The sequence below is a fragment of the Aphis gossypii genome, chromosome 1 (assembly GCF_020184175.1).
Source record: "Aphis gossypii isolate Hap1 chromosome 1, ASM2018417v2, whole genome shotgun sequence".
NCBI lineage: Eukaryota > Metazoa > Arthropoda > Insecta > Hemiptera > Aphididae > Aphis > Aphis gossypii.
The window spans coordinates 37,428,186-37,441,778 of NC_065530.1; the positions used below are offsets into that span (position 1 = coordinate 37,428,186).

At 25.6% G+C, this 13,593-nt stretch overlaps 1 protein-coding gene across 3 annotated transcripts; it reads right to left on the bottom strand.

Annotated features, from left to right (window-relative positions):
* Positions 1–3,110: 3,110 nt before the first annotated feature.
* LOC114120237 (amyloid protein-binding protein 2-like) lies at positions 3,111–12,450 on the bottom strand. Of its 3 annotated transcripts, none has more exons than XM_027982091.2 (13): positions 12,226–12,450; positions 12,004–12,147; positions 11,753–11,935; positions 7,077–7,184; positions 6,847–6,970; positions 6,651–6,786; positions 6,405–6,576; positions 6,086–6,340; positions 5,891–6,015; positions 5,638–5,768; positions 4,627–4,811; positions 4,402–4,567; positions 3,111–4,319 (listed from the first exon to the last, which is right to left on the bottom strand). In XM_027982091.2, exons 1-13 carry the CDS (start codon positions 12,229–12,231, stop codon positions 4,072–4,074), a joined length of 1,983 nt encoding a protein of 660 aa, XP_027837892.2. In that variant the 5' UTR covers positions 12,232–12,450; the 3' UTR covers positions 3,111–4,071. The 3 variants fall into 3 exon arrangements, with proteins under 3 accessions (XP_027837892.2, XP_027837891.2, XP_027837890.2); XM_027982090.2 differs by having other exon boundaries at positions 5,605–5,768; positions 12,240–12,449; XM_027982089.2 differs by having other exon boundaries at positions 5,605–5,768; positions 12,226–12,449.
* Positions 12,451–13,593: the final 1,143 nt, after the last annotated feature.

A 13,593-nucleotide genomic window follows, 5' to 3' on the forward strand; every position in this document is an offset into this window, starting at 1 on the left:
CCGAATTTAGGATAACCTAACCTGTTACCATTTTAATAAAAATTGCAAGTTATATTGCGAATGCGCACACGGAAAGATCTAAAAATGTAAAAATCATCAAGAAATGTGTACTTAGGCATTCCATATTTTCTCTCGAAAACCACATATCAATCCGATGTCACTGGACAGAATAATTAAGTGTTACCTTTAAAGGGAATCACACTGTATAATATAATATAATGGGTACCTACCTATATAGATGGACCAAATTCTATGCTAGCTAGGTATCTTTTTCTAAAATGTTGTCACAAAACTTTTCTCTCTACGCTCAGAGTTTAGAGCATATAATTAAATGACTAGACTATGTCTAAACTTTAGAAGATACACGCCATCGATGTCGCAACTATAAGCTGTTTGAAAGTGTGTGCGGTGGAAAGAGGTGTTATAAACTTTCCTCATCAGAAATATGACTAGTATAAGATATTTTTTACGAATTCTACGTAGGTACTTAATAGAAATTAGTTACCTATTACTTATTAATGAAATATTTTACATAATATTCATTAATGTAGGTAGGTACCTATAATAATCTATACCAGGGGCGGCCAAACAGTCGATCGCGATCGACCGGTCGATCTTGGACAATTTCAAAGTCGATTGTGTTAGAATTTATTTTTAGAGCCACTCGCCCTATATGTTTCTTAATAATTATAGTTATTTAATAATAAAAAAAAAATTATATGGAAGTCGATCCTCAAAGGTGAAGTACATTTTTAGTAGATCGTGACCAAAAAAAGTTTGGCCACCCCTGATCTATACCAATGATTTTGGTTATAATCTAGTAAAGGGATTTTTCATGTACCTATATGAACATGAACATATCATAAGTATAGTTAGACCTTCATTATGTACAACTTTTAAATAAAAATACATGTAGTAGGTAGGTAGAATTTTTTTACAGTGACCATTATACCCAGTGGTATAATTTATTATTTTTGTAAGGGGAGGGTAATGAAATAAATGTTTTTTTACAAAATATGAATTATGTCTCAAAATATACCTAATTGTGGAGTAAATGCCTAGTTTTAGAACTTTGAGTAAATAAGCTACTAACCATTAAGACATTAAATAAGTTACCACTAATAAATGTATACACGTTAACACAAAACTTGACTCTATATTATTATTATTTTTGGTAGGTACCTATAAGTCCTTGAACTTTGTAAAATTGTAAAATTAGTGTGAATATATTAAGTTATAGTAGGTGTTATCCGATATTAATATTAAATTTTAGTTAACCTATATCAATATATCATTACATTAATACAATGCTTTAATAACTAATTCGTAAATAGGTATCTATACAAAATACATTGAGAAAAATAATATTCAAACATCTTTTTAAATAAAAATAAAGGTTATGGTGGTTTTATTGTACCTACCAGTGCCTATACAATAAATTAGAACTTAGAACTAAGGTGCAAAACGATATATTTTCCTTTCAGCTTATAGCTGTGCCCTGGGTTTATAAATTAAATAATAAGAATTATACCTGAAACAAATTGATCATTAACGTATTAAAAAAATTATACTTGTATATCTAATTGGAAAAATTAAAAAACGATATTGTTTAACTCGGTTGTATAGTAACTTGTATACCTACTTGTAATTTATAATACCATAAGGACTTATGATATATTCGATTAAATACTTCCTTAATATAAAAGCGGATAAAATAATTACCAGAATAAGACCTTCCTAATAATCGGGCTAATCCTTTTACCAAATCATAATTTACCTAAGAGTTAAAAACAAAACAAAAAAAATTAATCATAGTAAAAACCTGAATAACAGTTTAATTGCCTTTGATAAAATTAGATAATTATAACACGCACATCTATTATACCTTACTCCAAAGGTAATTAGAGGAGCGATGCCCCCAGTGAATACGCCACCATATATTAATATAATAATATATACCTATTATTAAAGTAGGTACTTACCAATGAGACTATGAGTTATTTAATTTGATTGCATGACGTCAAATAATGTTGGTACCTATACCTACCTACGTATCAATGCATAATAAACTGTAATCGTTGATAATCTAGTTTTACAGTGCCAGTTTAAAATTGTACTCGAAAAAAAATTTCTTAAAAATTCTGTTCTTCAATGGATGAATTGACTGAACACAACTAGTGGTCAGAAAGAATGTGAAACAAAATGTGTAGGTAAGATTCTAAACAAAAATACATTAAGAGTTATTGAATTTACCTACAGTACCTACCTATAGTCACCGCTTTTAGATTCAAATAAGCTGGTGCCTAATCTTATACGTAGGTATATCAAATTCATTATTTGGTTTCACTTCAATGGTTAACTTGTATTTTTAAGAGCATATTTCCACATTTTTTAGTCCATTTTTTGAGAATTCATCACTGCAAACATTGACGATTAAAACATTTCCACGACTTATCACATTAAAAAGTATTTAAGTTTTTAAAAATTGTATTTTTATTTTAATCAATTTTTTGTTTTTTATTTCTATATAGGTGACAACATACATCATACATTTAAAATACACACAATTAATTAATACCTATATTTTATTAGTATCTTTGTCAATTTAAATTTTTTTTATTACAATACATATTATGTTTATTTATTCATTGTTGGACCTTTTGACTTATTAACTCATTCGGTTGATGGATTCAAGTACTTACTCTGATCTCATAGAAAGTCCAATATGGGGCTACTGCTGTTACTACTGTATGTGTATAGAACATGTCTAAAATGAGTTGTCTTTTTGATAATTGATTAATGTAATTGGTATTAGTAATTTGAAATATAAACCACTTCAAACTTGTAATTAAAATTCACATACTTATAAATGGAAAATGCATGTTTGTTATAACACTATAGTCGGATAAAATTAACATTGATGATGTCCATTGTTATTGTAAGTTATGAAATATTTAGACTAGTATTTAAAACCTTTTAATACATATTCAAAAGATGTCCATTAAACAAATCAACTATTTACATTTTAACATACTTGCATACTATGATAATAATTATAATATACATTCTATATTTTAAATAAAATCCATCATATAAATCAAACACTGTAGTTACTAGTTAGGTACTTTTAAATTTATTTTTATGTTATCAGTAAAACACATTATTTCTAAAAATAGCATAGGTAGTGAGTAGGTACATAAATAATTTTTAACTATAAATAATAATATGAATGATACTATGCAACTAGAATGCAAGTGTAAGTCCTTTTGACAAAATTAATGGTCAAATTATGAATATATTATTTACATTATTATTGCTTGCTTATAATTTAACTTATTTAAATAAAAACATTAAATATATCAGTTAATTATTAATATTAAAACTATACAAAATCAAAAGTAAAAAAATCACTTAAAATTATAAACATATTTGTTTTTAAAAACAGTATTTTTTCTTAAAAATATGTAGAATTACTTTAATTTGTTCAATCAATTGAAAACTGAATAGAGTTCACACTTAACTAAGTTTGACTTAATTAAAAATATTTTCACTGTACTCTGAAAAATTGTTAATAACCACATAAATATGTTATTTAAAAAAATATATATATAATATATTGATGCATCAATGAAATTTAACAATAAAGAACATAAATATAATGATTTAAAAATATTACAATAGGATAAATATAAAAATATAGGTAGTACAACCAATAGGTATATTTATACCTACTTGTCATGGACCTTTTCTAAAATTACACATTAGGACTTCAGATAAATTTTATCTCTAAAACAAGCATATTTATATAGGATATTAATTTGATTATCAAATAATAATTAATAATAAAAAATAAAAAATATAAAATAAAATGTACAATTAACTAATACGTAAACAAATAAATACAATTTTGTATTTATATTATTTTAAAAATAGTTATGCACAAGAAATATTAACATGATAAAATATGTATAATTAAACATTCAGAATAAAATATTATTGATATTACTTTTGTACACAAAATTAAATACTATATTTATTATTAGTTTCTAATTAATTTAACATTTAAATTTACTATTTGTCACAAGCACATTCATTCAGTATGCATTTAAACTTTTCTAAACTAAAATCATCTTTAGTACAGTTTTCATCAGTCGCAGTGTGTACTTCATGTAACCAGGCTTCACGTGTTTCATGAAACCTTCGCATATTTTCAGTGTATTGATTACACTTTTCAATATCATTTAGTTCTCGATAAACTTCCACCAATCCTTGAAAATCATACAGTAAGCCTGTGTACTGTTGACCATAGGTAGTTTCATCTACATTAAAATAATTTGATTCCTTATATAATTTGATACTTTTATACATATATAAGATTTGGTTCAATGTATTGTAACTTACATATTGTTTTTGAACGCAAATAAAGTACTTCAGCCTCTTGATATTTTTTTAATTGATAAGTGTACAAACTAGCCAAGTGACCTAAAGATAAAGCAACTTCTGGATTATCCTTACCTAAAATTGATTCTTTGATTTCAATAGCTTTTAAATGCATCTGTTCGGATTGCTGTAAACATTAACATAATAAAATTCAATAGTTTAAAAGAAAAATAATTTAAATAATACCGTATATTTTTCTTGGCTTTGATAAAGTCTTCCTAAATTACAATATGATTTTGCTGTAAGCAGAGCTTTCATACCAACTGCTTTTAGAGAAACTTCTAATGCTTTTAAATGAAGAGCTTCAGCTTCATTTAACATATTCCTCTTCATCCTTTCTAACAATCGCTTTATTCCATCTGCTTGTAAATCTGAAACAATACAAATTTATCCTTAAAACTACTATAATTATAGTTGAACTACCTAAATAATATTAACTGTTGACATTTATATTAAACATATGAAAATTATCTAATTAAAAGTGTGTATAATTTCTTAATGTATTTTTAAAATCTTAAAAAAAACTAATTTTCTAATATTATAATAGAAATCATTCTGATAATTTAAGTAATTTAATCATTGCTAATTATGTATTATAATAAATAATTGCTAACATAAATGACTAAGTATTTTTCTGTTTATATTTTCTAATATTTTTTTTAATACATTTCAAGCATTTTCCGGCCAGACGACATATTTGATATCATTTGCACTATAGCATTAAAATCATTAAATGATTCATAATTGTTCTCAAAACTAGAAAAATATTAAAAATCATGAAATGAATGAAAATAAAATGTTGAAATCTAAATGTTTAGAAAAATAAACTCTTCCAAATTGCGATCATCAATTTTTTTGAAAATAATTAAATAAAAATCATTTTTTAATTGTTTTTTTACAAAAACATTAAATTAAATTAAATTAAATTATGAAATACTTATAATCCTTGTCCCTGTGAGTCTAATATAAAAAAAAATATGATATTTTCATTATTTAAGGAGATGCTGTAATGGGTAAATTCTCATGGATTTATTATGTACACATTTATAGATTTTTTATCTATCCTTCTGACCTTCTGAGGATATTATATTAATAATTAAATAGACAAAAGATGAATTAATCAAAAATTAATAAATAAACAATAAAATAATAAATGCATCAAACCTCTTATACCATCATGTATGTAAATATCGATACCTCTGTCCATTATATCTAAAGCTTTTTCTTCTAGTATCAATGCCTTTATCCTTCCAGCATTTACTAACAACATATTGTCATTTGGTAAACCAATTTTTTCCATAATAAATATGCCTTGTAATATGCTTCGCCTGTAAGTAGATACAAGAAATTAAAAATATTTTACTATACCATTACACAACAGTTAAATATGTTAGGTAAGGTTACTAGGTTGCATACTACTATACACAGTAATACATTTTATATGACTTACATAGCTTCATTAAAGTCAGTTGTTGAATAATCACAAACATATCGAGCATATGCATAATCAACAAAAACAATTGCAGTATGTAAATTATAATAACCAAATAAATTTCTTCTTGAATCTAATGCAATCTATAATGTAACAATGCTAACTCAATAAACAGTATTCTTTTATCATAATTTCACCACAAACAATTCTTACATAGTAACTGTTAATGCTATCTTTTGCTAAATCTGCTTTCAATGAGTAGCATGCTATATTCAATAATATATCAACATCAACATTCTGATCAATTTCTTTTTCGTATGTGTGCAATTGATTAATTAATTTTCTTGCTGTGCTCAATTTGTTCAAAACAGAACAAACTCTAATGGCATGACTTATTACCAACAATTTCAAAATGTCAGCACTCTTATCCTGAAGTTCATAGACAGCTTTAAATGCCCATGACCAAGCCTAAATTATCACATTTATAATAAAAATATAAAAACATTATATTCCTATAAAATAAGTGACAAACCTCATTAAATTCCATTAATACATAATAATATTGTGAAACCGCTACATAGGCATATGCTATACACAATTTTCTTCTTTCTATTTTTTCAATGACACCGATAGTGTGTAGCATATATTGTAAGACTACTTTAGCTTCTTCAAAATTATGGTAATTTGATACTACTAATAACCACCTAGAAAAAATATATTTTTGTTAAATCAACTATTATTTTAAATTAAATAATTTTAAATTTTAAATTTTTTTAACTTGGTTAAGCATTGAATAATTTTGACCAATTTTAAATTTTGGTCATGACACAGCCATTTTGTAGTAATTATTTTGTATGTATGTGATAAAACTAGAGCACATTCGCTGAACCAGCCGGCGTCCCCAAGAAAAATTCCTATTTTTCAATCATTATTTCAATAAAGTTTCAAAATTGAAAAAAAAATATTATACAGACCTAATTTGAGACCTTGATCAATATGATGAACATAAACACTGTTACTTTCATCTTGAATATCTATTTTTATCCATTCATCAGCCAAATTTTTAGGAAATTGAAAACCATTAATTTGTATACAAATCTAAAAATATATTATGTATAGTAAAATATAACTTATTATATAACAGACATGTCATTGTAAAATCACTTCTTTTAAATGTTTTGATTTTATTTTATTCTAACAATACCTGGAAAATAGTGAATAGTTCACTTCGATAATTGGTAACTTCCAAATATTTTGAAAACAAATTTAAATCAATATGTTGAGAAAAATTGAAACGATCAACAAATTTAGTCTAAAAACAAAATATATTAACAATAAGTGTTACACTTCAGTACTAAAATTATTTTTGAGATATCACAAATTTTTAGATAAATTAAAAAATTGTCAACACATTTTTTAAATTTAGTTAAAAACATGTAATATTCAACTATAAAAACAAGTTACCTATATTGTTTGTTTAAATTTCCTAATTCCATAAATAAAATTTGATAATAAATTTAAAATATTTAATTTTTGACTTTTGGCCTACATTTATTTGTAAATAATTTAAGTCTGCTACTTGGTTATTATTTTTTTTTTAAAATCACTTTATTTAAAAAAATAAATCTTAATTCAATCAAAAAATTTAATTTATAACAGTTAAAAACAAAATTATATTAATACTAATGCTTTGTTGGAAAAATAATATACATTTTAATCATATATTTCTAGTAAATATTTCTTGAAAATGAAAGTTATTTTATAATAGATTAATTTTTATTTAATATTATTTTAGGGTTATTAAAAAAGAAATTTTTTTATTATTGCTTAAAATATTCAAACTTTTTAGTTAAACGACTGAACTTCAAGTTATCAAGAAATAAAATAATTAGGTTATTTGACAAATGTCAATCATTAACTTTGTACCATGTAAACTATCAAGAATCTACAATATACGTAAAATAAAAAATAATAATTTCATGGATGTAAATATGTAATATTTGTATTGATTCAATTAAATATCTGTCAATGTACATCAAACTTTTTAATATAAATCATTTTAAAAATCCCATCAAATAAATACTTGTACAGTATTAAGTGAATGTTTATATTAACAAATATTACATACACATAAAAGTTAGTTTATTCTTTTATTCTATTAGAAAGTTTGCTTTTAGTTTATCAAAATACATTTTTAATAATGTTGACTAGTAACTAAACCTAAGCAAGACATAGTTGACTACACTCTAACAGAGTAAAAATAAAAAGTATATATTATAAAAAATGTTTATTTTACGTTTATACATAACACATGTATAATAAATATCCCAACAAAACATAAATGTAAAATGATAGCCAAGTTCAATTAAATAATATGCTTTGGTTGTTGACTTCAACGACAAAAGAAGTGAGATCTAAATGGATGCCAAGTTCAATGGTCAGTCCTGAAATTTATTTATAACAACATAAAATATAATTTCTTCTTATCACTTAGGATAATGTTTTGAAGCCTAAGGTCTGACTTGGCTAGTTGTCATATACGAATTATTATTAAGTATCAACCAAAACAGTCATGGAAGAGCACTGTGTTCGATAGCTAGTTTCTACCAGCAAGCCAAATTTTTTGAAGGATAAAAAAGAACTTACAACTTTAGAACTTGCGAAGGCTATAACATAATTCGTATATGGAAACTAGCCAAGTCAGACCTTAGGCTTCAAAACATTATCCTAAGTGATAAGAAGAAATTATATTTTATGTTGTTATATATAAATTTCAGGACTGACCATTGAACTTGGCATCCATTTAGATCTCACTTCTTTTGTCGTTGAAGTCAACAACCAAAGCATATTATTTAATTGAACTTGGCTATCATTTTACATTTATGTTTTGTTGGGATATCATTACTTTTTTGTAAGTAAATTATTAATAGCTATTAAATCATATTAAAATAATTTTCAAATGGTTTTTATTAAACTATTGTATTTTCCTACATAAGTATAAAAAAAAAAATTAATTTAATTTAATTTTTTTTTCTTTTTTTTTATTAATTTAATTTTAATTTTTTTTTAAATTTTTCAATTTAAGTCAACACTACATTAAATTAGAGGCAATTAATTAATTAATTGAAAAATAAAACATAATAGATAATTAATTACAAAATTATAATAAAATCAATTGATAAAAAATTAAAAATTAAAAAATTAAAAAAAATTAAACATTAAAAATCTTCAAGTTTCTGATTTTTTCCTTTGTATTAACCTAACTACCTATCTGTATGCCAAATTTGAACTTTCTAGGTCATCTGGAACTGGGTTAGAATTTTGATCTATAGGTAAGTCAGTCAGTCATAAAAATGACGATTTTGGGACGTTAATATCTAAATAACAGTTTGAGGTATGTTTATGAAATTTGGAAAACATATGTATCTCGTAAGTCTCAATATATGAGCCAAATTTGACATGTTTATGTGGAATAGTTTTTGAGTTATGAGGGGGTCAAAAGTGGCTCCAAATGGTTCGTGTAATATTACACACGGTGCTGCTCGCTAGTTCTGTAGCTAGAACTTGGCTTGACACGCTACCGCGTGTCTAGATGACAATTATGGTACTCAGGTAAAATTCTATAATATGTAATATACAAATATAATATTATATATCCCTGGGTTTATTATTATGAAAATTATATTCAACCTTAAAACATTAAAAAAAACAGTTTTGAAGTATAATATTATATTAATATTACTTTATGTAATGAACATAATATTGTCAATCATAAATATAATTTGGTAGATCCAAACAGTGGTGTTTATACACATAAAGAAATTGACTATATGTGCAAGTCTAAACACTCTAAACTAAAACCTCAAATAAATCTAAAAAATATTGCTACATTTTGGAATTGTACGGTCGCAAAGATTAAATGAAAAACCATAGATAGTTTGTATTATAATAGATAATAAAAATATTTAGGGCCGTTCTTACAATGTTCGGTTAGTGACTGATACGCTAACTGGAAAAATTTCCCATGTGTTAACTGATAGAATTCTACCGGTTAGTCTTAACCGATACTCAACCAAACATGTTCAGAACGGCTCTTAAACATTTTACATATTTAAATAGGTAGGTAAGTACAGATAATCTTATAATTTTGCGGTCATTTCTAATAAAAATAAATAAATAGTCACTAATATTATAAGATAATATATACATTATAAATACTTAAAATTATTGATTTTTTTTAAATGGTGAGTTTGTGTGAACAATTATAAGTTATAATATGTAAATTTAAAAATGTCAAAATTAAATGTTAAATGTAGAGTATATTATTTCAAGTAATAATTAATTTGTCATTGTTTTATTTTCATGTGTACAGCTTCATGATTTTTGTTTAGGATAAAGATTTGAATTAATTTAATTTTATCTCATCTCATCTTGGTAAATAATATAATTCTTAGTTTATTTTTACCATACTAATGGCTGTTCTTACAATGTTCAGTTAGTGTCTGATAACGCTAACCGGAAGAATTTCTCATGTGTAAACCGATAGAATTCTACCGGTTAGTCTTAACCGACAATTAACCAGACATTATAAGAACGGCCTTAAGTGTCCAAGATCAATTTTTACCAATTTTTTTATCACCGTACAAAATGTTCACTATCAATTATTACCAATTCAATATTTCACCTAATAAAGTATCTATGGTATATAAATAAAACAATAGACAGTACAAAGTATCAGTTTACCTAATAATTTAAGTAACATTAAATTAAATGTGTAAAATAATGATCAAATTAAAAGGTATGTTGAGTCTTAAATATCTAGGGGAAAATATATAAAAATATTAAGTAAGACGATACACATCTAATCTATGGTCCGCATATTGGAATAACTTACCTGCAAATTTTCCCTCAAGATATAGAGATATTACACCCCATATTCTAAAAAATATTTGGTTCAACAACTTAGATCTGCAAAGATCACATATTGTACAATTTAACAAATTATGCATAGGTCATTCTCTATTACCCAGTCACTCATTTAATCTCAATCTAAACAACTCTCCTCAGGGGCAGACTTAGGTATGTGGTGGCCCCTGGGCGGAATATATTGTGGGGGCCCCTTATACATAAACAAGGAAATATATTTTTTACTTATTAAATAATATTTATATCTTATCTAGATTTAAAGAGATCGTTTATTATTAATAAACGTAAATACATCTATTATTAGTTAGTAAAATAAAAATTTTAAAATGTCCAAAAAAAGTTCAATATTATTTAATTAAATATAAATATAAATAAAATATTTTTTTTGTATCCTAATTTAAATATCATAAAATTGTGAGGGCCCCGAATTTGTGGGGGCCCCTGGGCTGCAGCCCACTCAGCCCTCTCTTAAATCCGGCCCTGACTCTCCTCTTTGTACTCTACATCTTAGTGAGTGTATTTGCGATTTTTCTCATATTATATTGTTTACTTATCCTGCTCTTAAATCTGAACGTCTAGTTATAATTAATTCTCTTTGATCTCTCGATTTCCTTTTTAATCTCCGCTCAATTCGCAATGCTAATTGCATCATCACCATAACAATTATTATAAGTTTTATTTTGGATGCTGGCTTAATTACATAAAATTAATAGTGAAATTATGCATATTATATGTAATTATATTGTACTAACACAAATATTTTAATCTAGTCAATACTTTTTGTATTGAATGTACATTGATATGTGATTTATATATTAGTGTATATATTAAAATTGTAAGTTTTTATGATTTGTTGCTTTCGCATTATTTAAGACCTACAAAGTATCATGTACCTACTGACCTAATTTATAATATATATATACTATATATACTATAGAAATATGGGTTAGTTACTTGTTGTATGGTGGCAAATCCTTCATGAGTTTCAGAGCTCATCTGTCTATAGGAGACAGGTTCTTCATAGCCTGAATTATGTAATGACATTTGAGCAATTTCACGTCCTCGTTTAATTGAAGATATCTTACTTTCTGGGAGATTATACACAAAATTTTCGCAATCATTATTTACTTTTAAGACCTACGAAAAAAAAAATTAACATTTATATTTTATCAAAATATTATTTCTTTTACTAAAGTATTTCTAACCTTCCATAAGATTTGCAAACTGATTGATGGTGGTAACCACTTCAACACATTTACCAGGGTGTCTTCATTCATGGAATAGCATAACTGCTTTAATGATTTACTATAAAGTGACTCAACATTAGGACTAGAGTTACTCATAATGATCTAGAGTATAAAAATATTTCAACGAAATTAATGTCAATAAAATATATATCTCTACAGTATTATTTTAGAGCGCACTACATTCATTTACTGACTGTCAAACACCAGTATATAATTTTGTCAGTTTAATGAAGACTTCATTTAAAATTGGCTTATGTATTATTTTCACTTAATAGTTAATTGCGGCTAGACTACTACAGTACTACTTAGAACTAAGAATTCAAAGCAATTCGACATCAAAGTATTCCCATATGGAATTATTTAATTGTCTATAATGTCTTGAATCTTATGTTATCACTTGTCACCGTGACACTGTATCAGTAACGCTGATAACAGTATGATGCAATATTTTCATATTTGGTACATTTCATAATTTGCAGTGCTAACAGTGCTTCATTGCGGTCAATAATAACAACTAACTAGATTCGAAGAGAAAAGACCGATCGTATATCGATAGGAATTTTTTGGTTCTGAAAAAATATTTTAAAACAATAAATACCATCTGATTTCTACAGTCATTGTACTGAATAATTTAAAAATAATTGTTTTCATATGTTGAATCAAGCTCTTAAATTTTAATATCTGTCTGGTAGGACTGTAATTATTTTTTAGTCTTCATTCAATTTATGGAACTGGACAACAGGTGAGCTATGATCCAAAACAACTCGGTGGGTTTTTCAAAATATGAACTAATTATGAGTGTTTGCCATTTGGTTGTAAATTTATTTTTCTTAAATAATGATAAATTAGTACAAAAATTTATATTTTATTGAAAAAATCGAATTATGAAACCGGACAATACTTGTAACTGTAATCAGACGTCAGTAATCCTAAAACTCCGTAGGCCGATACTTCGTCTATTCAGCGCTGGGTTAGTTATTATTTGTCGAGTACCTTAATATAGAACCACCAAATATTTATTCTGTACTAGTACTACCTACTGGCTACTACTTTAATTAAAAACGTTGTTAAAAAATATGAGAACTTACATTCAAAATTAATTTGATTAAATCGTTTATAATAACGTCTGGACACAAAACAGATTATTAAGAAATCTTTAAAAGTATTGTGTGACTACCAACTTATAACATTATGTTTATAGTTAACAAAATGTTGATAGGATCAGTAAAAAATAAATAAGTACACTATATGGGTATAGCTTAATACCCAGTATTGTATTTTAAAAATATATTGTTCTTAAACGATAGGTAATGATCACGATTATGTTGACAGGGGCACAGGGCCATATCCAAAGTTTGATAAAAATAACAAATAAGTACAAGAAAAAAAATAACGAAGAATTTACCGTCCAACACATTATAAATCATAAATTTAATAATTAATATAAGACGTGTGGATATAAGGTAGATATAGGCACGGTTATTCTATGAAAACGCAAATCACAGTACACAACCTATGTGTTACCTACACGTCAATCATGGACAAGCG

Bases quoted from the DNA above. Each gene is read 5' to 3' on its own strand.
- LOC114120237 (XM_027982089.2), bottom strand. The intron at 6,577-6,650 runs GTTAAAAAAATT...TATTTTTTCTAG, and splicing joins ATTATTCAATGCTTAACCAA to GTGGTTATTAGTAGTATCAA. The intron at 4,812-5,604 runs GTTTGATGCATT...GTATTGTTTCAG, and splicing joins CATACATGATGGTATAAGAG to ATTTACAAGCAGATGGAATA.